We start from the raw sequence: 22,057 nt of genomic DNA on the forward strand, positions 1-22,057 counted from the left end.
AAACCATTAAATACAATTTCTCACGTATCTTCAACCAGCCATTTTTCAATCCGTATCACACGATGGCAATGTGCACAGAAATGCGTTGATAAGCGTATTCGGCTCTCGACCCAGAACTGGAAGGATTGTGAGAGTTCAAGTCTTTGCCCGGGGTGGATTCAGGTCATCCAGTAGTGGGGACCAACCGTGAGAGAGACTGCTGCTCCGAAACATCGTGCTGCAGCCAATCGGTAGCCATCACGCGATCTCTCAAGGTCAAGGCGTTATCGTGGCCAAAGCCACTAAGTGACTCTACGCTTCGCCAACGCTGCAAAGCAGACACACGACCTCCAAGACTTTCCCGAGCAGTATCCCGCCATCTCGCCGAAGGTGTTCACTTGGTCGCCGGACTCGTGAAGACCGTTCCGATGCCTGTATCGGTAAATCTATCTCTAATCCCAAACCTGATGATGGTGTGACCATACCAGTTAGTTTGCCCAGTGGCCTCCTGCATCAACTTCAATTGGTGGCAGCCTTTGGCAGGCAGTCGCTCGCGGGCGAATCGCCGCATCACGAGCGAGCGGTGCTTGTCCTCAAATCTGAGACCGAGGCTCAGGTCCGATCTTGGCTCAATCACAACTTTGGCACGTATGGCAACCATAGATTACCATGTCCAGCAAATACATTTTGCTGTACACGGTAACCTCCGTTTAGCACGGTTGGCTACGTATGGTGCAAAAGAAGTTCAACATGCATAATTATATTCAAATTGTGCTAACAGTGTTAGTTCATTATATATATACATTTACATTCATAAATGTCACAGGGGCAGTGCATCACTTTGTGTTGGAGAAGGGTCATGGGAGATGACATCACAGAAACTGTACCGAAGTCTCAACAGGCATCTTTATCGACACGAGGGGCACATTTTTTTTATTGCAGGGTAATGTAAACTCAATTCTCAGAGCCAATTTAAGTGCAAGACCAAATTTAATGCATTTTTTTTTTACAGTTATTGGTAATTCAGCCAAGACCATAAACTCCCTGCACTTGAGAACCGGGCTTAATCGAAGGCAGCGAATTGGATCTGAAGCAGTGCCAGTTGAATGCTCTGGCATAAGCCACCAAGCGACCTTTCCTCGTGTGCTTTTTAATGGTTAAGTCGCAGCTCATATGGCTTTACTCACAACACTGGAAAATAATCTTTGCAGCTCACAGTTTAAATCGAAGGTGATATTTCTGGACCACCGAGAGCCAAAGAAAACTGGGATTCAATTCAAACGTGTAATTTTCAGGGCCTGCACTTGGCAGCAATGACACCCAGACCCTAAGAATTTTACCGTCATCACGAGTAAACTGCATAAGTGAAACTATTTCTGCTATTATTTGATTGATAAGTTTGGGTTTTTATTAATCCCAGGTGCTTTCCGGCTCAATACTAAGTATGAAATGATGCACCTAAGTGGTGATTCGATGAATTAACACGATTTTAAATAATACAATAGAAAAATCTATTCTTGTTTGTCTGGTTTTTACCATCTGTTTTGTATAAATGTTCCAGTCTTATTCCCAGAGTTTTGTCTGCTCTGTTAGCATTACATTTACATCTTATTTCCACTTTATTTATAGAAATCGTGATAATCGAACGTCACACGCATGATTCGATTCACATATCTTGAGCATGATAATCAATTACAATCGATTAATCAATGCGTCGTCACATGCCTGCCGATTTCTTAGCTCTCCACCCACTTTAATGAGCGTTTTACATCTGAGCAGAGGGGGCTCAGCGGCAGAGCAATCAATTTATGAAAAGTCGTCGGTCTCCTTGAGGAAGGTCCACATGAGCTTGTTGACCACGTCGGGCTGGTCCTGCTGTACCCAGTGGCTGGCGCCGGGCACGATGCGTAGCGAGAAGGGCGCGCTAATGTGCTGCTGCATGCCCTCCGTCATGCCCACCTCCAGGAAGGCATCGGCGTCGCCCCAGATGACCAGCGTGGGGGACTTCACTTCCACGTGGCGTCTCGGAGCAGAGCTTGGGTGAGAGCGGGCGAGAGGGGTGTGTGGAGAATAGACGCGGCATTCCTACGTCGCACGAACACGTCTCCCTGCTCAGAGCAGCAGCGGGGAGACACTCATTGCCACCGGTGGCCTAGAACTAGAGGTGGAAATTCCACATTACTTGTGGCAGGGTCCAGCCTCCCGCACAGGATGACGAGATATTAATTGTGCACAACGTGGCACTGTTTTAATTTATTTGTTGATTTTCTTTTGACGATTACATTTTAATTGTGCTGTTAAGAGTCATGTCGCAACAAATATATATATCCATTTCTAACTATTGCAGACAGTGGTTCATTGCGTATGTTAGAGAAAGGCCTCAGTAACATTACATCAATACACAACTTATGATATAAATTGCCTCTTAAACACAATAGTTGGTTTATCTTGGCCGTATGCCCTGATAGAGCTATATGACATTTGACAAGACGTTGTTTTCTCTAAAAGCTGAATATATGCCACGTGGGGCTGGGTGGGGAGGGGCTGGGTGGGGAGGGGCTGGTCACCCCGTGGTGCCCTTATAAAACTCAACGTTTAACCTACTCACACCGGCTTGTGCCCGCCCTCACAGTCGGCCATATTTGCGGAATACACCATGCCGCCGTTGACCCTGGCCATTGACCGAGCAACCCAACGCTCCTACCAGCTCCCTCCGCAGGAATGTGTTTAAAATGAGTTTGTCAAGGGAGGTAAGTTGATGGTCTCAACATGGACACTAAACATTTTGCATTGATTGAAAACGTCACACTCTTTGCAGAGCATGGTAATGGTGTACACCAACTCTTGTGGTTTAAGAGACAATTGAACAAACCTCATGAATCGTTACGACATCTTCTTCCAGAGCCGTTCTCAAGGCACATGGTTGTGCACTGCTCACTAACTTTGAAAGCTAATTGTTATCTCATGACATGACTTTATTTGCAAGATTGCAGAATATAATTATTTCCTCGTTAATCGCGAGGGATACGTTCAGGAGATGCTCATGAATATCAAACTTGGCGGATAATGATATTGGCCTGTAAAAAACGTATCTTTTTTATTAATTACCTTAAATAAATACACAAATAAGCTATTAAATACATGGAAATTGTCAGAACACATCTCTTAATCTCATCACTTAATCACATCGCATTCTCCCTCATCACTTTGTCTCATTACGGTCTTTCTCTCCATGCAGTTATGTAGAGCTCCAGGTGCGATTCGCGAAAGGCCAAAATCGCGGATGGCAAGTTCGTGAATAACGAGGGACGACTGAAATTGCCGAGACAATTTCGATTTAAAGCTTTCGCGACTGCAGGGATTCATATTCATGGTTCTTTCGGTAAAGTCACGTAGAAGGGAAATAATAAAATAATAAAAATAAAACATAATAAAAATTACCACGATGTTTCGGCCACAACGCAAGCAGCCGTCCTCGGGTGAAGAACAGAGCTGTCGGAAAGGACGCTGTCTTTCCTTCACCTGAGGACGGCTACTTGCGTTGTGGCCGAAACGTCGTGATAATTTGTATTATGTTATATTGTATTATTCCCCTTGACAAAACAAGTTTCAAAAATAAAATTACTAAAGTAATTGCATTTTTCTATCTGGATAATGCCTTGAGATGTAACATCGCACACGAAGGGGTATCCAAGGATGCAGTATATCCATTGAAGGCCCAACTATATCGTAGCAATGCCACTCACTTGAAGATGTTCCTGTAGTAGTTGATGGGGCCCGTGATGGCTCTGGGCTGAGAGAACGTGAAGAGGTATGCCTCCATCTCCTCGTCGGTGAAGCGACACTCCTTGTTCCTGATGCCGGCCTTCTTCCCATTGAAAGCCTCACGTAACATCTGTGAAGGTCCATCCGCTTAGGAAACTCGCTTCAATGTTAAAACTCTGGACTGGTTTCAACGTTCTGAGTCTCGTCACTAGTGGGACCTGTTCAACAAATGCTATGGGATGTAGTTAAACAGGCCCGTGTCTGCTGACCTACCGTGTTAGTACCAAAAATCTACCACAACAGAGCAAAATATATAATCTTGTTATACTGGACTCAAGGGCCATACTGTGTTTCTAGAGAGCACCTGCCTACACCAGGCAACCCAGCAGAATGTGGTTATAGGCCATACTCTGCTAATGAGACTCAGAAAAGTCAAAACCTATCCAGCGTTTGCATACTTTAACTCGTATTGCTGAAAACATTAGTCTGGTGGGTTTTATTGTTTATGCTATTTTAGTCGCATATCATTGATAAATGTTATTTATCTATAAGGTAAAGTTCACACGTTGGCACACAGCTAAAATGCAACACTTGAGAAGCCCAGGGTTTGTGGATCCCACAAATTTGTTAAACTCCAAAACCTTGGCTGTGAGTTGGTCAGGAAATTTGAATAAAGACAGTGAATTCAAATCATCCGTGTGGAGCTTTGAGTGCTACCCCCTCCATGCATGTGGATTTTCTCCGGGGTCCTCCGGTTTCCTCCCTCCACACACTAGACACTTATGCATTGCATTTTCCAAACTTTCCCCCTCCTCAAAAATAATATTCAGACCCAGCAAGGCTTTTCTGGACGAACTAAAGACATTCTGATTATTTTGTCATGTTCGTCACCACTTTAATAGGCTTTCTAGAGCAGCTGCCAAGTGTCTCTCTGCACCAGAGCTACACACTGCTGTCATATCCGGGGTCAAGTACCCAGTTCCCGCCTCATTGCGCTTGATTCAATGCAACGCAGTCAGGGTGACCGATGATCCAAAGGTCACCAATTCACTCCAGTCACTTGCTCGGCGATGGTCATTCGCCTATTTATCACTCGTCTATCGCTATTACCACGGTTACCTTTGCTGTGAACAGCAATCATTGATTCCTGCAAGCCATGTTTGGTCTACCAGACTGACTGCTCTCAGCAACTGTTAGAAAAAAAATGAGCCACGTCTCCCAGGACTTTGTTCAAAGCAGAACCAGGCCTTACGTGGAAGTCACCGTATCGAATGAGAAACTCGGGAAGCCACGGCAGCTGGAAGAGGAAGATGTAGCTGGACTTGAGCAACTGGGCAGGATGACGCACCGCGTAGCCTGAGAGCCACACATAGCAGGACATGGACAAGGAGACAGCAGCTTTATCATGTGTCCGGTCAACTGCCTAGGAGCCCACCCTCTCTTGGATTCACTCCCTCAGCAATTGGATAGACAGGTCATTGATGCATATGAGACGAACTTGGGTACTTGAGTTCTCACTGGATTAAACAAATTATCTTGAACGTGAAACGTGGCTGTGTTCATCAATATCGTTAGTGCAAGCCAAATGTGCCACTTTGCACACAAGCCCCCACTGAGAGCGAAACACAAAATTCTTACTCACTGAGGCCGATGGACGGGTGTGGACAATTCATGATGATGAGCTTCTTCACCATCTCTGGGTAGTGGATGGCGAAACGCCAGGCCAGCAGGCCGCCCCAGTCGTGGCCCACGAGAATGCACCCCGTGCAGCCTGGCGGTGGGGAGGCACGGCAGGGGTCACCGATGCACAGAGAGTGCAGCCAGCCAGAGCTAAACAGCGGAGTCAGACAGAACTGACACACAGTTAGAATTGACACCCATCCCAGAAACCTGTGCGAAGATCATGGCACGTGCACATGAGTCGTGCATGGTAAATCAGGCTTCTGGTCACCATCCCCTTACAACACACTCTGACAAAGTGGAAAATGGATGCGTAATGATTCATCAAATCTTATTCTCATAATACATGCATCGAATTGACTGTGTACATAATTTATGTATTATTTATGCATATTATAAAGGATAAATATTTCATATACACGTGCAATTATTTATGTTATTCTGTATGCAAATGATAAAGGGGAGGCGTGGCACAGTGGTTCGCGTACCACGTTAAAAACCTGACAATCTGACTTTGATGCCTTGCCACGGCTATGAGTAGTCATTTATATCTGAACCGGTCCTGGCAGCCGTCACTGACTAGCATGGTTACATGTGGTTAAGCAACCCCGAAGACAGACACGGCATGGGGAGGCCTTCATCCAGAAGTGGATTGACAAAGGGCTATAAAATGTCACGGTCACTTTTGTGCCTTTTGATTGCAATGCCAATTTTTTATTTAAAGCTTTCGTGACTGCAGGGATTCATATTCTTGGTTCTATCGGTAAAGTCACGTAGAAGGGAAATAATAAAATAAGAAAAATATAAAACAATAAATTCTCACGACGTTTCGACTGCAACACAAGCAATCATCATCAGGTGTGAAATCCACACCAGGCTACAGATTGACTTATCGGCAGTCCTGATTTCTGTACAGGAGTGCTGGGTGTTTAAAATGCAGCAAGTTGGCACAATGGGAAGCACAGGTGGTGCACTTGTCAATAATATCAGTCGGTCAACCCACAACACCTGCGTCTGTCCCGTGCCAGGGAGCCTTCGACCCCCTCAGTAGCCTCAAAGTGCACCTAGCCCGGCACGGATGCCTTGGCGATGTCCACCGCCACTTCGCGGCGAATGGTTGTCGGCACCCACCCAGAACCTCGATGATGCACCGAATGTCTTCGAGCAGCAGCGGCAGGCTGTAGTCCTGGTGCCGTGTGGGCGCATCCGACTGGCCGTATCCGCGCAGATCCACGGCCACCACGCGGTAGTCGGGGCTGAACTCACGCAGCTGGTGTCGCCATGAGAACCTGGGATGCGGCAGCGTGGCAACCACGGCATTCTTGAGCTGCGCGTGTGCAGTTTGTTTTGTTTTACATAAACACAGCTGCCGAGCACAGGACCCGTGGTCCAGAGCGTAAAGCAGCCAGCAACAAATGGCACAATTAAAGTGTAAAAGCATTAACACGATTCTTGCATTGATCAAAGTTATTGTAACAACTTGGGAAAGAGACAATGGGGGGGGGGGGGGAATTCCACATCAAACCCGTGCTCAGGAAGACACAGAAGCAGTATTCATGTTTCGTTGAGTGCTGTCACCTTTTTAAGTGTGGGTTCGGTTTGGGACACCAAATTTGCTTCCACCGCACAAAAATACTCTCATCAGGAGTTGGTCCAACATTCTAAGCAGAACCCTCCTGGAATTGTAAAGCATGCTTCACATAAATAACTATGAATATATAATATTACTGCTAGGAACCTCCTGGTTACACCAGCCCACAGGGGATTATTGTGTCCGTCCGTCGTGCAGGGAGGGGCTGGGTGAGGAGGGAGGGGCTGGGTGGGGAGGGGAGGGTGGAGGGGCTGGGTGGGGAGGGGCTGGGTGGGGAGGGTGGGGAGGGGCTGGATGGGGAGGGGCTGGGTGGGGCTGGGAGGGGTGGGGCTGGGTGGGGAGGGGCTGGTAACCCCGTGGTGCCCTTATAAAACTCAACGTTTAATCTACTCACGCCGGCTTGTGCCCGCCCTCACAGTCGGGCATATTAGCCACTTTGTTGAGATATCATTTGTGGCCAGGTCACTTCTGAAAAAGAGCTACACAGCTCAGTGGGGCCTTACCTGATAAAATAAAAAAAGTAAATAGTACTATGCTCCCTATGATGATTTACTTTCTGTTGAGTTCCCTCGGCAACAGAAACTCATATCTAAGCCTTCTGATGCAGAAGAGGACATCGCCAGCAGTGCTAAATGCCAGCATTGCAAAAGGAAAATGCCAGCATTGCCAAAGGCAACTGCTTTGCATAAATCTTATTTAAACAGTGATAACCAGCTCCTCACCTGACTCCCAAGGTTGCTGTAACCAGCCCGTGGCATTCAAGGGCAAAGGTCAGTTGTTGCAGTCCTTGCATAACCATGCCGATAACTGTTCGAGTTATCTGCACCAATGGCTAAGGCTGCTGCAGTTAAGGTCTAAACATCCAATTTGACATGCAAGATTGTCAGTCAATGCGTCTGTATGCTGAAACAAGCTAATCGGCAACATGCATTTCTGTTGGGCAAGTATTTCCATAATACAATCGCCGTTAACTTTATTGTACACGAAGCGGAGATTTGAACTTGCAACCTTCCCATTTTGGGCTGAACACTGTCCCACCACCGCAAGCTGACAGGAAGACAGTGGTATTGTATTACCTCAAGACCAGATTCTAAACAGTAATTGAAGAACGTTGACAATGACGGTCGTGCTCTTAACAATGAAGACTATGGTCTATGCTGCCAACACCCACAGCTAATCCACAGGAGCCCACGCAACACACACAAAAAACGTGGATTTCTAATCGTGGGGGATTTCAAGCGACCGCAAATGAACGACAGCTATAACGCGGTGGTTTTAAAATCCGCACACTCACAGCGCACACAGATTACCAAGTCTGGAAAACGCCCTCCCTTCTAAAGTTACACATGGGCTGTCGATAATGCTGACGGAATACCGACACGCTCGGTGCCCTCCTATGCACTGATCTGGCGGGGGGCGAGGCCATTGGTGGGTGGTATTTTTTTTACCCAGTTGCTGAGTACAAGGCAAAAACCGCAAACTACCAGCAACAAACAGCAATCAAAGAAATTCAGTAGGTAAGAGCGTAACACATTTCTCAAATTCAAACATGATGATGGGGAATTCCAAAGTTGAGCGGTGCGAGGATAGAACCAGAAAGAGATATGTCGTAGCCTGCAGTGTGGTGGTTGGACACATTACGGTTCAGACAAAAGTCCGGTCGACTGAGAACTCAAACATGGTCCTCCAGCGACTCGGGTTGAAAAGCTCTGCGCGTCGTTCCGTCCGCAACTACGCCTCACCAGAACTCGGGGAAGCCATGCAGCAGCAGCATGAGAGGCTTGTTTCTGTCACCAGCCATCACGTAATGGAACCGCATTCCCGACTCCTGGCACACAAGCACAGCAGCAAAGGGCAAACTAAAAAAACCCACGTGTCCATTCCAATACGCAGCGCGACGCCTTAGGTTTAATGCTCAAGATTTTTCTACTTCTCTTCTACCCATGGCTGTTTCCATCTGTCCAAATGTCTTTACCGGCACTGAAATAATATTTTCCAGGTCCCACATCTCTGCTTAATATTCCCAATTCCTGTGAAGCAAGAATAACATCCTTCGTCTTCGCCCACAAGCTGACAACGTACAGGTTTTGATTTATTGTACAGCGTCTTGGCGAGGTCACATTCAAAAGCTTTGTAAACTCAAATTATATTGCATTGTATTGTAAGTTAAATAAAGCAATCTTAGGATTGTTTGAACAGTATAAAGAAAACATATCTAACATGCAGCGTTAATAGCACAATTATAGTCACGGGATCTAATCCAAATAAACTTTGATTATGACTTATTATGAAAGCATGTGTGTTCACATTCCCGAACAATGCCTACGAGGTCCTCTTGTTTATTAGTTGTTCCAAGCAGAGAAACTCTGAAGCAAAAGTCCTATCCACACCCCCCTGCAACCCCACACTACCCCCCCAAAAAATTCTCACCCGGACCCGCAGAAAGGCGTGCTCGCCCAAGGTGCTGTCGCAGAGGCAGGGCGGCGGCTGGGTGCGCACGTGGGGCCTCTTGAGCGCCGCACGCGGGTGTCTCAGTGTGCCCCACGCCATGCGGAGCAAGGCCAGGTACGCTGCGAGCAGCGCCAGGGCAAACAGGATACCCCGCACGCACACCGACTGCACGCGCAGGACCAGCTGCGTGGGCATCAGCAGAAGGCGACCCCACATGTTCAGCATGGTCGCCCTGTTGGTGACGAGCCCTTGGAGGATGAAATGGTTTAGGAAACAAGCATAAGATGCCCGTTGAAGGCCAGAATGTACACTTGGTGTTACGTCTGAGTAGGTTCATTTTGTTTCCAAAAGTCACATCATAGCCTTAAAAAACATACGGGATACACATTGAGAGATTTGGTAACTGTAACAGCTATGTGGCAGAAAGCGTTGATCTTCCCCCTTAAATTCCACCATATCCACTCATGGTTCCCTCCCATGCTCACCCCGGATGAAATACGATGACCAAGCTTCGGCTGCAAAATAACAACTCTCTATTAACACCAAAAACCACAACTAAACTTATCGGGTGCCGGTAGGGAATTCCTAATCATGAATTGCAAGGTGCATCAGGGCAACGATGTGAAGAAAAAAAACAGAGCAAATTTTCACAACACGCCTGCACATATCGTATGCACTTCCCATGCCAGTCCACAGAATTCTCGTCCCAGATCTTTTTGTTCCTCACTCTAGAGAACACAAATTGCCAGGGCACAGCACGAGAACAGCCCCAGGGTGGAAGGGCACGACTCGCAGAGAAAAGGCCCTTTGTGCACGAAGGCCATGAACTCCAAGCCAAGTTGAACACGTAGGCTTTCGTGCCCAATATTATCCTTAAGAGGTTTTTTTGGTTTAGATGGCGTAAATATAAATGTGTCGTTCAACCCACCACTAGCCACAGCCAATTGGTAAGGCTTGTCACGTCAATATAACCATGCCAATTCGTTACTAATTCAGCACACCGATTTGTTAGAGTTAACCCACAACGTTTACAATACGACGAAGACGTTTTACCGATAATTTCAACCAGCCTCATCAGGCGACAGGTCACAGATGCGTGCAATGCAGGGCTGGACAGACTCTGCCAGGGTGAGTCACGTCGTCGCCAGCGCAAAGGGGTTGGCACTAAGCTGAGCCAGGCATCGGGGTCGCATGTGACGATCACCAGCAAAGGCGAGTCGCGTTGTCACCCGGCCACTCAGCTGAGAGCCACCAGGATCACGCAGTGGTTACCTACGAATGCCACATCCTTAGCCTAGGGTCCGTACATAAATGACGTCACGCGATTTTTGACGATTTTTGACCCCCCCCCCCTTTCGTCACACGGCGTCACAAAAAGTCAGACCCCCCCCTCAAATATTACGTCACAAAGCTCTGCCCCCCCCCAAAAAAAAAAACATGCTTCAAATCGCTTTAAACTATTGTCATTGTAGTGCGTATTTAATGTGGCGCTGCACTCTGATGTTGTAGGAGGGAAAATGTATTAAAAAGTCTATTTAATTAAGTAGAACGTGTTGTCTATATTTGCTTAAAGTTACGCATTTTGATGTGACGTCACATTTCTCAACCCCCCCCCCCCTCGTCACACATCGTCACAAATGTCTGACCCCCCCCCCCCAGGTGCGTGACATCATTTATGGACAGCCCCCTACCGTTTATCCCAAAATTGTAACCAAGCGAATGGGTGCTCTGTTACTATTCCTGGGATCCCCTGCTCCCTATCACACTGGATCATCGTTGCAAGGTAGTTAAACTAGATTTCTAGAAGTCACCACACCATGTAACACCGGTTCATGTTCACACTGGGACCCTGGATCGCTGTCCCAAGGTAAGTGGAGTTAGAATCTTGATTTGAAGCTTTCGTGACTGCAGGAATCCATACTTTTTGGTTTTTTCGGTAAAGTCACGTAGGTAGAAAATACAAAAAAATAAATCACGACGTTTCGGGCGCAACACAAGCGTCCAACATCAGTTGGGAAAGCATGGTCTGCTGCTGATGCAGACTGTTTTAAAAGGTTTGAAATGAGTGTAGCTCAATGGTTATAAAGTTGTGGCCGGGGCTGGTGATGTTAATGTGAGAGATTAGCATGTAACAGTAAGATAGGAAAGCGGCCTCCTAAACGAGGGCACGGAAGTGGCTTTGTTAATGTGAGGGAAAGTGGAGTTCGACCTGAAATCCGGGGGCTCACTGTTTGTTCACCGTTGTCTGTTACGCCTCGATGTCTGTTACCGGGACCACTCAACGTGTCTCCACATGTCTCTGTTTATACTGGTAGGAACCTCCTGGTTACACCAGCCCACAGGGGATTATTGTGTCCGTCCGTCGTGCATCAAAAAATGGGAGGGGTGGGGCTGGGTGGAGAGGGGAGGGTAAAATATCGAAATGTAATGTAATACAACCGACCCTCTGTGTTGTATTACATTACATTTCGATATTTTACTAGGTTATTTAATTTTAGTGTGTCTTTCTCCTGATTTTCAGGCTTGCTTGCTGTGCCATCGTACTCGCAGCACCACGTTTTCTTTTGGACCACTCATTGATATGCTAATTTTTTCTAACCCCCCTCCCTCTCTCTGCCTCCGCCCCCCCTCTGTCTATTTAAGGCCACCCCACAGAGACGATCACCCCTCTCTGTTACCTGTGTTGCTCTCGCTATGTATGTATCTTGTGATATCTGTCTGCTAATATGTCTGTCTATAGTTTTCTGGTTAGATATTATGTCGCTATTTCATTATACCTGATGATGATTGCTTGTGTTGCAATCGAAACGTCGTATTCTATTATGTAATTTAATTTATTATTTTATCTTTAGACGTGACTTAACCGAAAGAACCAAATAATAACGTTTAACCTACTCACGCCGGCTTGTGCCCGCCCTCAGTCGTTGATCCTGGCCATTGACCGAGCAACCCAACGTTCCTACCAGCTCCCTCCGCAGGAATGTGTTCCTCGTGTGGCTCTGTACAGCCGTTTAAATAGGGAACCTGTTGATGGCCCTGTACCTAGGTCGACTCAGCCTTAAATGGGTACCTGGTGCGGTGTGTCAACATCGCCACTCGGGAGCTATTCGGCTCTTGAATCGGGTGCAACCGCAACAAACAAAAACGTGAACAAGAAAACATCTTAAAGTGACGATGCGCAAACAGAAAAATCCAGGAAAAAAATGCAAAGTCTTCCAGAAAAAAAGCACCGTACACCAACGCTGTGTGCAAAAATTTTAGTGGGATGCAAGTCAAACAACAATAACCACAAGACAACTTAGATTAAAGCCATCATTCTAACTCCGTACTACAACAAACAAACATGGCCAAACCAAAACACTTTTCGAAATCACCAAAATAAAGCCATAAGCAATGTAACACTCACAGCACTTTCCCCAACAGTCTGTTAAGGCTACAAGGGGTATATTTGTGTATGTGGTGGTGAAAGTACTGCACAGTAATTGCCCCCGAGTTTGTCGTAGGCCGTGCGGTATATATATACAAGGTGAGGGGGTGGGGGAGATCTTTGTCGCTGTGCGTGTACGGGCGACCGCGTGTTGTTGTTACCTTCACGGCGAAGTCGCAGGGGTCCTTTAGCCCAGAGGTGGAAAAAAAAACTAAAATAAAAGAGACGAGAAGGCCGCAGCGTGCGCACAGAGCGGGGAGCAGCTTCCGCGCTCAACACGGAGGCGTTGAGGGGGGGGGGATGTTCGCCAATCACGTCAATTGTAGGCAGCGTCCGCCATATTACTGAGGGAGACACCCAATGTGAAGTCAATGCAGCGTCCGCCATCTTACTCAGGGAGGCACACTGTTGTCAATGCAGCGTCCGCCATCTTACTCAGGGAGGCACCCAATGTTAAGTCAATGCAGCGTCCACCATCTTACTGAGGGAGACACAATGTCAATGCAGCGTCCGCCAGCTTACACAGGGAAGCACCCCAATGTTAAGTCAATGCAGTGTTCGCCATCTTACTCAGGGAGGGACCTAATGTTAAGTCAATGTAGCGTCCGCCATCTTGCTCCGGGAGACACCCCAATGTTAAATTCAAGGCAAGGGACCGCCATGATCCTGGAATTTGAGTGTTATAATGATTGGCGATTTATATCTGAACCGGTCCCGGCGCCCCCCCCCCCCACCTCCTTTACCAACCCGTGCTAAGTGTGGGGTTAAACAAACCTTAAAACCGACAGGGTGGGGGTTGTCCCCATCCAGCAGTGGATTGACAAATGGTAGTAAATGGAACGTTCACTTTGATGCCGTTTGATGGCAATGCAAATGTTATTTCATTCACACTGGCTACATATTTTACCTGTCAAGAATCCTAATTTCTGTACGGTGTCTACAAGGCCCTTGCAGTGCTTATTTGTAACATCGAGCTCATGTTACTCGTGCACTAAATGACCTTACCGGTTGTCTTGTGTTTTACTCTTGGCGTGAACTTTGTTCCGTCTGGCTCGGCTGAGCCTCCATGGCCGAGCACAAGAATATCCCTCGTGTGACGACATTTGGCTGTGCAGCTGTCGATGGTCACAATTCACCCCAACCCCCTCTACGATTTCAAAGAATCGCCACGATTCAGGGCCACGACTCAATTAATGAATTGGGTTCTGCGTTGAACCTTTTTGATATATTTGCCTCGGCATCCCAAAGCGCCTTAACATCACATACTGTTAACATTCCTTCCCTTTATTAATGCTTCCCCCTATCCCCTCCCTTTGATGCTGCTGGTCCTGCATAATGCACGGGCAAAACATAACTTTAAACCCCCCGCCAAACCTACGCATTTCACAAGTAGTACTAGTCGCATATCTGCATTTCCTATAAATATGCTAAAATTCCTCGATATGCAAATTATTTTGTCAAGGCGCTCTTCCTCCTCCCTCCCAGCTTAAATAGACGCTCCAAGCCCAGGACGTGTCATTCAGACTCTGTCTTATCGACAGACCTGTTCTTCACCTGAGGACGGCTGCTTGCGTTGTGGCCGAAACGTCGTGAGAATTATTTTATTATGTTTTATTTTTATTATTTTATTATTTCCATTCTACGTGACTTTACCGAAAGAACCAAGAAGATCACATCTCATCTCAATGATTCCAACACCCTTGTGGGTTTTTTTGTCACCCAATCATGCCCATCCAAAATACAGTTTTTTTTGGGTTTAATCGCGTATATATGTTTGGGTTAAATCTAACCCAAAGAAACCTGTATTATGGATGATATTGGTCGCGAAAGCCTACGTGTTAAACTAGCCATGCCCATGCTGTAAAGCGTGTTACATGCCCGGAACGATTTCATATCGCTGCAATTAATTGGGCATTGCACTTTTAAGCCTTTCAGCCGCTGTAATTGTGTGCTTTTTTATTCATCAAAACGCTCGTATTCAGATGGACAAATGGGGTTAATTTGATTGGCGCATCGGGCCTCCGTGCCATTACTTGCTAGGCGTGGGTGCATGATCACGTCGTTGTTTATCATAGGAAAAAAACAGTGCATTTCTATTCTTAGGTTTTTTCGGTAAAGTCACGTAGGTAAAACATTAAAATTAATAAAAGTAAAATAAAATATGAATAAAAAGTGTGCTGTACTTGGCCCTTCCCCACCTCTCCAACCATTATATAAACGGAGTGGTAGCTCCTGCAATCTCTCATTTACTTGATACAGCTGTCGTGGCTGTGACGGTTCCACCTGAAGACGGAAGCTTGTGTGATTTTTATTTTATTTTACTTTTATTAATTTTAATGTTTTACCTACGTGACTTTACCGAAAAAACCTAAGAATATGAATCCTTGCAGTCACGAAAGCTTCAAATCTAGAATTAAGTGCATTTCTACTCGCTGCTTCATTCAGGGAAGAAGCTGGGGAAATCGCATATTAAGCTGTTTCTAGTCAGCAGGAAAATAGCTATAAATATGCATGTGATTTGAAAATGTAATCAGTTATCCATTTTGGGTGATATGCTAATGCAAAACAAACCGATCCATTGCATTTTTGCTGTTATGTGCAACCTGGTCTTGTCAATTACATGCGTTTATATAGTTTGTCTTTGCAATAAATAACTTTTATAATAATTTCCACGTAGGGAGATAACATAATTTTTAACGTGGATATTTATATATATGTGTGTATAAATATGGCAGGCAAAAAAGCCTCTGCACCACCCATTATTACAAATGGGCACAACACAGTTGATCGGCTGGCCGGCCGTGGTGGACTTAAAGCGTGCTCCTGAAAGAGTAGACATAACATCCTCTCTCCAGCTCTCGACTGGCCCAAAGCTCCTTTGAACGAAGGCCCTTCTTGTCGGCAATGACATGAGCAAATAATTGCAGGGCTGCACCTTTACCGAAACAACAAAAATGACACCAGGCCATGACCTCCGTCCCAGAGAGATGGAGGAGGAGGATGATATCGGCCTCCTAGGCAATCTTGACCGACAGAAGCCACGATTGTACGAGATGAGGGAGACGGTGGTGACGATGATGGTGGAGGCGGCAGTGTTACGAGACAAGGGAGGTGAGCGGGTCCATGGGGAAGCAATTGGGGGGTTGGGGTGGTGGCGGTAGTGGTGAGGGCAGTCTGGATTTGTTTCCATAGCAACTCCTCCTCCATGCACACAGCCTCCTCCCTCATCCTCCCATCACGTTACCACCCCTCCCTACATCTCTGGTTGGCCAGCGTTTCCAGACGCTTAGCTCAGAGCGCACATTGTGAGATTAAATTGGAAGGGAGCTTGCGAGGAGGAGGAGGGAGCTGGCGCTGCTGCTGCTGCTGGAGACGTCTCTCACGTCTGCGAACCACACGGTGAGGATTGTCTGCCTCTGGTGCCCAACGCCTTAAGCTGAGAAATAGAAAGCACGCGGAGAGGGTCGTCTGGAATTGTTCACGCGCCGGTGGTAATTATTGCGAAAAAACTGCGAATTCGATATTCACGTGGAACCAGAATGTAAAATGCGGTCGTCAAGCTCGCCCGTGGGAAAGGTCATGTTAATAATGGCACGCTTTGTGTGTTTCGGATGGAGAAATGCGGAGAAATGCGGCAAGGTTTTAAAAAATAAGTGGAATATGGCGTGTTTTGTTGTCTCTGTGTGGAAGGTGGACCATTTTTATCTGCCGATGAAAGGATAATGAATTTCTCTTGAAGGACATAGCTTAGCATTATCAGGAGAGATTTAAAAAAATCACAAATTTCTAAAATTTACATCGGTGTGTATTTTCTTTGGTGAGATTTTTGAGGTTTTGTGTGTGGGTTTTCTTAGACGTGCGATGAAAAATGTGAAGAGTGTTGGCTTCCGCGCACAATGTTAGGCGCGCGAACGCGAGATGCTCATAATATAGACGCATCGATGATGCGGGTGGGGTTGTCCGGGAATGTGGACGCGTGGGTGCGTGGTTTTCGGTGTCCGTGAACGGGTTGAATGTGGCTCTGCGTGGGGTTATCATTTTGTTGGCGTGTGCTCGATTTGAATACGAATGTGCGCTGTGGGGCTTTTCTTTCTTCTGTGTGGGTGAGTTTGAGAGGCTCATTGCAGGGCGGGGTGGTATGCATGTTGTTGAATATCATTATAATTCGTTGTGTGTCGATGTATTATTGATTGTGGAGGTGTGTATGAAGGTTTGTGTGTTCCTGTATGCGAGGCAGTGGATGCAGATATTGGGTGGGGTTTGGTGCGCGTGTGTTGCATGTGATTGTATTCCATCGCACGCATGCATTTATTTGAGTATGCGTATAGGCGAGTGAATCGGTTGTTAATATTTTTTTGAGTCGTACATGTGTGTGCGTAAATGTGTGGGTGCGGTTTTCTAACGGTCCGCCCTCACATTGTGCTCACGCACAGACAATACACTGGCCTTTGTTATTAATGGATGCGCTCATATATGAAATCGATCTCATGCCCTGTGGTACATGCAGTTGGGGGTTTGCATGGATGCCGGGTGTGCAAGTGTCATTGCCGCGGCTGGATCGACATTAAATGTCGGCGTGAGTGATTCGGTATGTGGGTCAGCGCCATTTCCTGCGCAGCTTCAATTCATTCCAGGTAGCATGAAGAGAATTGTGATTGCGATCGTATCTGGTCATGTACACAATTGTATACACTTCACCTTGAAGTAAATGCCACTGGCGTTAACTTCATCATGGGCGATTTTCAGATTTTATTTCGTATTTTGATTGTCTGAATTTTAAGCATGGGATTTCATGAAAAATACTGTTCAAAATTAATCCCATGCAATCCCTTATGCATTTTTCTGTTATTTATCCCTGTTGTAATGGGCCAGATAAATTTCCCGGAGGGTTTTGAAATTGTGCCGCAGATTTGGAACACGCCACCACGGACATTATCAATGGGTGCTGGCAGGAGGGACTCGGTGATGTCGATGTGTGGGTGAAAGTGCCATTTGATGATGGATGTTTACTGTGTACGGGCTGTACCATCGCAGACCGGCCACACCACATTTTGGGGTGTAGGGTGGTGGGGCGTGTATTGCAGTGGGGAAGAGAAGGGGGCGTGCGAGGTTGCATGGTTGTGGGTGCTGTGCTGCAGACACTGCAGTGTTGCTGGCTCGTCAGCGCTCGTACCAAAACGCGAGGTGGATTTCTGGAGCTGGATTGCTCATGCGCTGCATGCGCCATCAGATTTGCCTCCAGCGAGTTTTCCTGCCCCACCGCGCCAATTGCCAGGGGCTATGGCAATGGACGCTGCCAATCTAACGAGAATGGACGTTCATAAGCAGGGGCATTACTGCATTGAGCACTGAAGGCACGTCCTTTAATTTCTCCAAACGAAGCTCGTAAAGGAAAACAGATCCTCTCCGTTACGGCAACATTCTCAATGTCGGCCAGCGGTGCTTTAAATAAACGTCGAGTCACAGCTTTACCCTGCCTCAAACTGGCGTGGGATGGTGCGCATCTCTATTTGTGGTCCTGACTGGCCTGGCAGACAGTCTCTTTACGTTTAAATACATTAATCCACCGAATTCATGACAGATTTTTGGATTGGACCATGTCATGATCTGGCCAGATTTATCTTGCAAGGCCCTCCGCCACCTGACAGCCAAACAGTGTCACGTGGGCAATCGTTTAACCAGCCAAATATGAATGTCGGGTCGTGGAGAGTCTTGGTAAATAAATTATGCTCTGAGCATGACAATGGTAGAGCCCGACATGTATTATGAATCTTAATATTGGCTGAAACAAAAAAACATACGTGTTTTCAATTATCTGTCAAATAAAAACGTGTAATAATACAGATTCAAAGAAATGTATGTTTGATTACTACATGTAGCTGTATGAACCCCAAAAAACGTACGGTATGTAAAAAAAACCTGATAATTCCCAGCAGCAATTGAAATATATCACAAACCTGCTTGTACGAGCTGCATTGTGTCGTTTAGACATTGTGACAACGCGAAATCCCTCCAAAATTTTTTACCAATCATAGATTAAGAGCAACAATGCTCGCGGTGACTTCCGTACATCAAGATAACGTAAAATCACACACAACTGCAATGCCGCAGAGGATGTCACGTTGCTGCAATCATTTATTTGGCAGCTGACCAGAATGTGTCTGAGACACAATATTTCCTATATTTTTTGTCCCCCACACATTTTTCTTGTAACCGTAATGAAATGTTCACCATTTTCAGCAGCTGTCAGACGTTAAACTCCATAGCAGCTCGGACAGACAGACGTGGTTGGTTGATGTCGCCCCTTTCGACATGAACTCCACCTACAATCACTCCGCCATTGATAGTAGTAATAACAATGTCCTTTGTCTAAAAAAAACATCACCGGGTGTCAAGCCTTTTTTATTTTTAAAGTTTTAGATTGTGATGTTTGGCTATTTCAATGCTAACGATGTGCACATTTGGAGGAAGTCGGTGAGAAGTAGCTGCAGAACGATCATGGAAACCAGAGAGAATGCTCAAAAAATCTGCAGAGGGGTCAACACCTAGTCCCTATACTGCCATCTACTGGCCCTCTTGCAGTTGAGTTGCTGAATAACGCACGTGCTCTGTGCACCACACCTCCCAAACCTCACCATCGCCAGTGGACTGCGGGCACTCGCTGCCATGCCCCCCGACTCTCCCCATGCTCGAGTTGAGTGACACAACCAGTGTGTTCGGCTTCAGTGAGACACAGCACACACACACACACTGCGGTGAAGCGCGCAGCATCGCTGTGAGCCCAGATGCCTCGGTCAGTGGCGAGTGGGCACTTGACCTGGTCCCGGGAACGAGACCGGCACCTGACCAGCACTGAAGTGTGTTCAAGCAAACCTTCAATGGGGGTGGGCAAAGAGCAGCACTAGAAAAAAGCATTAAACATCTAAACATATAATTTAATGCAAGAATGTGCAAAAATAAGCTATTTTAAATAATGATGGTTAAGGGCCATCCATAAATTACGTCACGCACCTAGGGGGGTGGGGGGGGTCAGACATTTGTGACGATGTGTGACGAGGGGGGGGGTCAAAAATCGTCAAAAATCGCGTGACGTCATTTATGGACGGCCCCTTAGTGATTATCCGGCGTTTTGGAAAATCCGTGCTCCCTCCACCCCAGAAATATCTCCTGCATGTTTTCAGAAACTTACATGACTAAAATGTGTGATTAGGCTTTCGCCCAACAGGGCATTGCCAAAGAGTCGCATTTTAGTATGCATAATGCATCGACTGTAATGTTCAAATTAAGAAAAATGTTCACAGAAAATAACCAAGTCAAGGCTACACAATTTCGCTTCCACGAAGTGGTCGCCAGGGGGCGTCACGCGAGCCGGCTTGCCGTCCTTGCTCTGCTCCCTCTGTCTCTCGGTTTTGCCCTCGGCCGTTTTCTCTGCTTCTCCCTTCCCTTCCTCGTCCGCTCTTCTCTTGACATCCTAAAGGCGTCTCCCCCACCCACCCACTCACCACCACCTCTCTCGCCTGGCTCTCCAGTGACCCCCACCTCCCTTGACTCGACGTCGTAGTCACGGTGGTCGTTTATGTGTTTGAGGTTTTCATGTTGTGGTTTTCCCACCTGATGATGATTGCTTGTATTGCAATCGAAATGTCGTGATTTCATTTATTTTATACCTACGTGACTTTAGTCAAAAGTCACTTTATTGTCAAAGAACCAACGAGTATGCATTTATGTGTTGTGCAAAACTAAATATAAGGTCTAAAAGTTATAAAACTGTGAAAAGTGGTAATTGTCAAAAATGGGAAAAAAACATTTGAAAATTGGCTCGCCCCTGCAATAGAAACGCGTAATGTCACCACTGGCTTAGGACTGAACAGGAGATGAGCAACGCCCCGATGCTGATTAACCAATATTATCCATAATAGAGGACTTTCTTGGGTTATAGCGTGTAGATATGTTTCTATATTTAAACGATTTTTTATATTTATGCGATCTAACCCAAAAAAAAACCTCTTAGGAGGAAATTACGTTCGACGGAATAAAATGGCAACAAGAGATTGAATTCACCTTTTGGGCCACGTGCGGTGCAGGGCTTGGTGAGGAGAGGCCATGAAGCCAGACATCGTCACGGAGCAACCGGTGTCCGGGGTTGGTAGGGCCCAGCGCAAGAGCGTGACCGCCATGGAGACAGCGGAACCTACGGCTCTCCCTGGCGGAGCCAAGCCCAAATCGGGGACCCTGGCAAACGCCGGGAAGGTGGCAAGCAAGGCGAGCTTGAGCCGGTCATCCTCCGCCAGCAGCCAGAGTCGCACCGGTAAGACGTCTGGGCCAGCAAAGGCGACCTCCGTCAAGGCCAGGCCAGCATCCATGTCGCTCGGGGGAAGCAGAGGCCAGGTGGACGGACAGGCCCCACACGTCGGCGGCGAGAGCGGAGTGGACACCGGTAAGAGGAGGTGGCGGTAATAACGAGAGTGGTGGTGATGGTGGTGATGATTTATGGTAAGGGCTGTGGTGCTGATAATCAGAGGTGGGACAAAGTCATTGTTATGCAAGTCCAAGTCGAGTCGCAAGTCATCAAATTCATGACTCGAGTCTGACTCGAGTCCAAGTCACATGACTCGAGTCCACACCTCTGCTGATAATGGTAAGGGTGTGGTGGACGTGGTGGTGGTAAGGGTCACGGTAGTTATGATGGAGAGGATGCCAGTGGTCAGAGATATTGATATTGTGGCGTTGTTAAGACGATGATAAGGTGAACAATGGTGCAAAGAGTGGTGATTGTGGTGAAAGCCATATTTGTGGTTCTGGAGTGGATGACGGTAATTAAAATAATGACGGCGACAACGGTGATGTTGGTGGTGATGGTTAATATGATGGTAGTAAGGGTGATGGTAACGTGCAGCATTGTCCGAGATGACAATTTACATTTACAAGTGGACATTACATGCGAGCGGGAGAGAGGTGAAGCTCTTTAGAGCAATCAATATCTTCTAAAGAAAATAATTGGAAAGTGAAGTAGGCTATACATGTTTCATGGTTTGATTTGATGTTGAGGGGAAGTGGAAATGTGTTTGGTGCCCTGCACCGTTAAACCCAGTTATCTCAGTTTGATTCCTGGCCAAAGCGAACAGCAATTCCGAATGGTATCAGAACCTATCCTGGGTGCCCAC

General features: G+C 46.7%; 1 protein-coding gene and 1 long non-coding RNA gene across 3 annotated transcripts; one reads left to right on the forward strand and one right to left on the reverse strand.

Moving 5' to 3' along the window:
- Positions 1-885: 885 nt before the first annotated feature.
- Positions 886-13,193, reverse strand: LOC144733927 (epoxide hydrolase 4-like). Of its 2 annotated transcripts, none has more exons than XM_078615945.1 (8): positions 13,055-13,193; positions 9,446-9,714; positions 8,758-8,843; positions 6,556-6,713; positions 5,387-5,515; positions 4,997-5,100; positions 3,726-3,874; positions 886-2,014 (listed from the first exon to the last, which is right to left on the reverse strand). In XM_078615945.1, exons 2-8 carry the CDS (start codon positions 9,689-9,691, stop codon positions 1,786-1,788), a joined length of 1,101 nt encoding a protein of 366 aa, XP_078472071.1. In that variant the 5' UTR covers positions 9,692-9,714; positions 13,055-13,193; the 3' UTR covers positions 886-1,785. The 2 variants fall into 2 exon arrangements, with proteins under 2 accessions (XP_078472071.1, XP_078472070.1); XM_078615944.1 differs by having other exon boundaries at positions 1,598-2,014; positions 8,758-8,840; positions 13,055-13,168.
- A 3,013-nt stretch (positions 13,194-16,206) lies between these two features.
- LOC144733960 (uncharacterized) lies at positions 16,207-21,630 on the forward strand. The gene is made up of 2 exons (XR_013588460.1): positions 16,207-16,292; positions 20,978-21,630. It is a non-coding gene; the product is annotated as an uncharacterized LOC144733960 (long non-coding RNA).
- Positions 21,631-22,057: the final 427 nt, after the last annotated feature.

This window comes from Lampetra planeri, chromosome 49, assembly GCF_965212315.1.
Source record: "Lampetra planeri chromosome 49, kcLamPlan1.2.h2, whole genome shotgun sequence".
NCBI classification, from domain to species: domain Eukaryota; kingdom Metazoa; phylum Chordata; class Hyperoartia; order Petromyzontiformes; family Petromyzontidae; genus Lampetra; species Lampetra planeri.

Coding starts and splice junctions, on each gene's coding strand:
- LOC144733927 (XM_078615945.1), bottom strand. CDS start 9,691: ATGCTGAACATGTGGGGTCGCCTTCTGCTGATGCCCACGCAGCTGGTC. Junction 8,844..9,445: donor ACGCCTTTCTGCGGGTCCGG/GTGAGAATTTTT, acceptor CTTGTGTGCCAG/GAGTCGGGAATGCGGTTCCA. Junction 6,714..8,757: donor CATGGCTTCCCCGAGTTCTG/GTGAGGCGTAGT, acceptor GCCGCATCCCAG/GTTCTCATGGCGACACCAGC.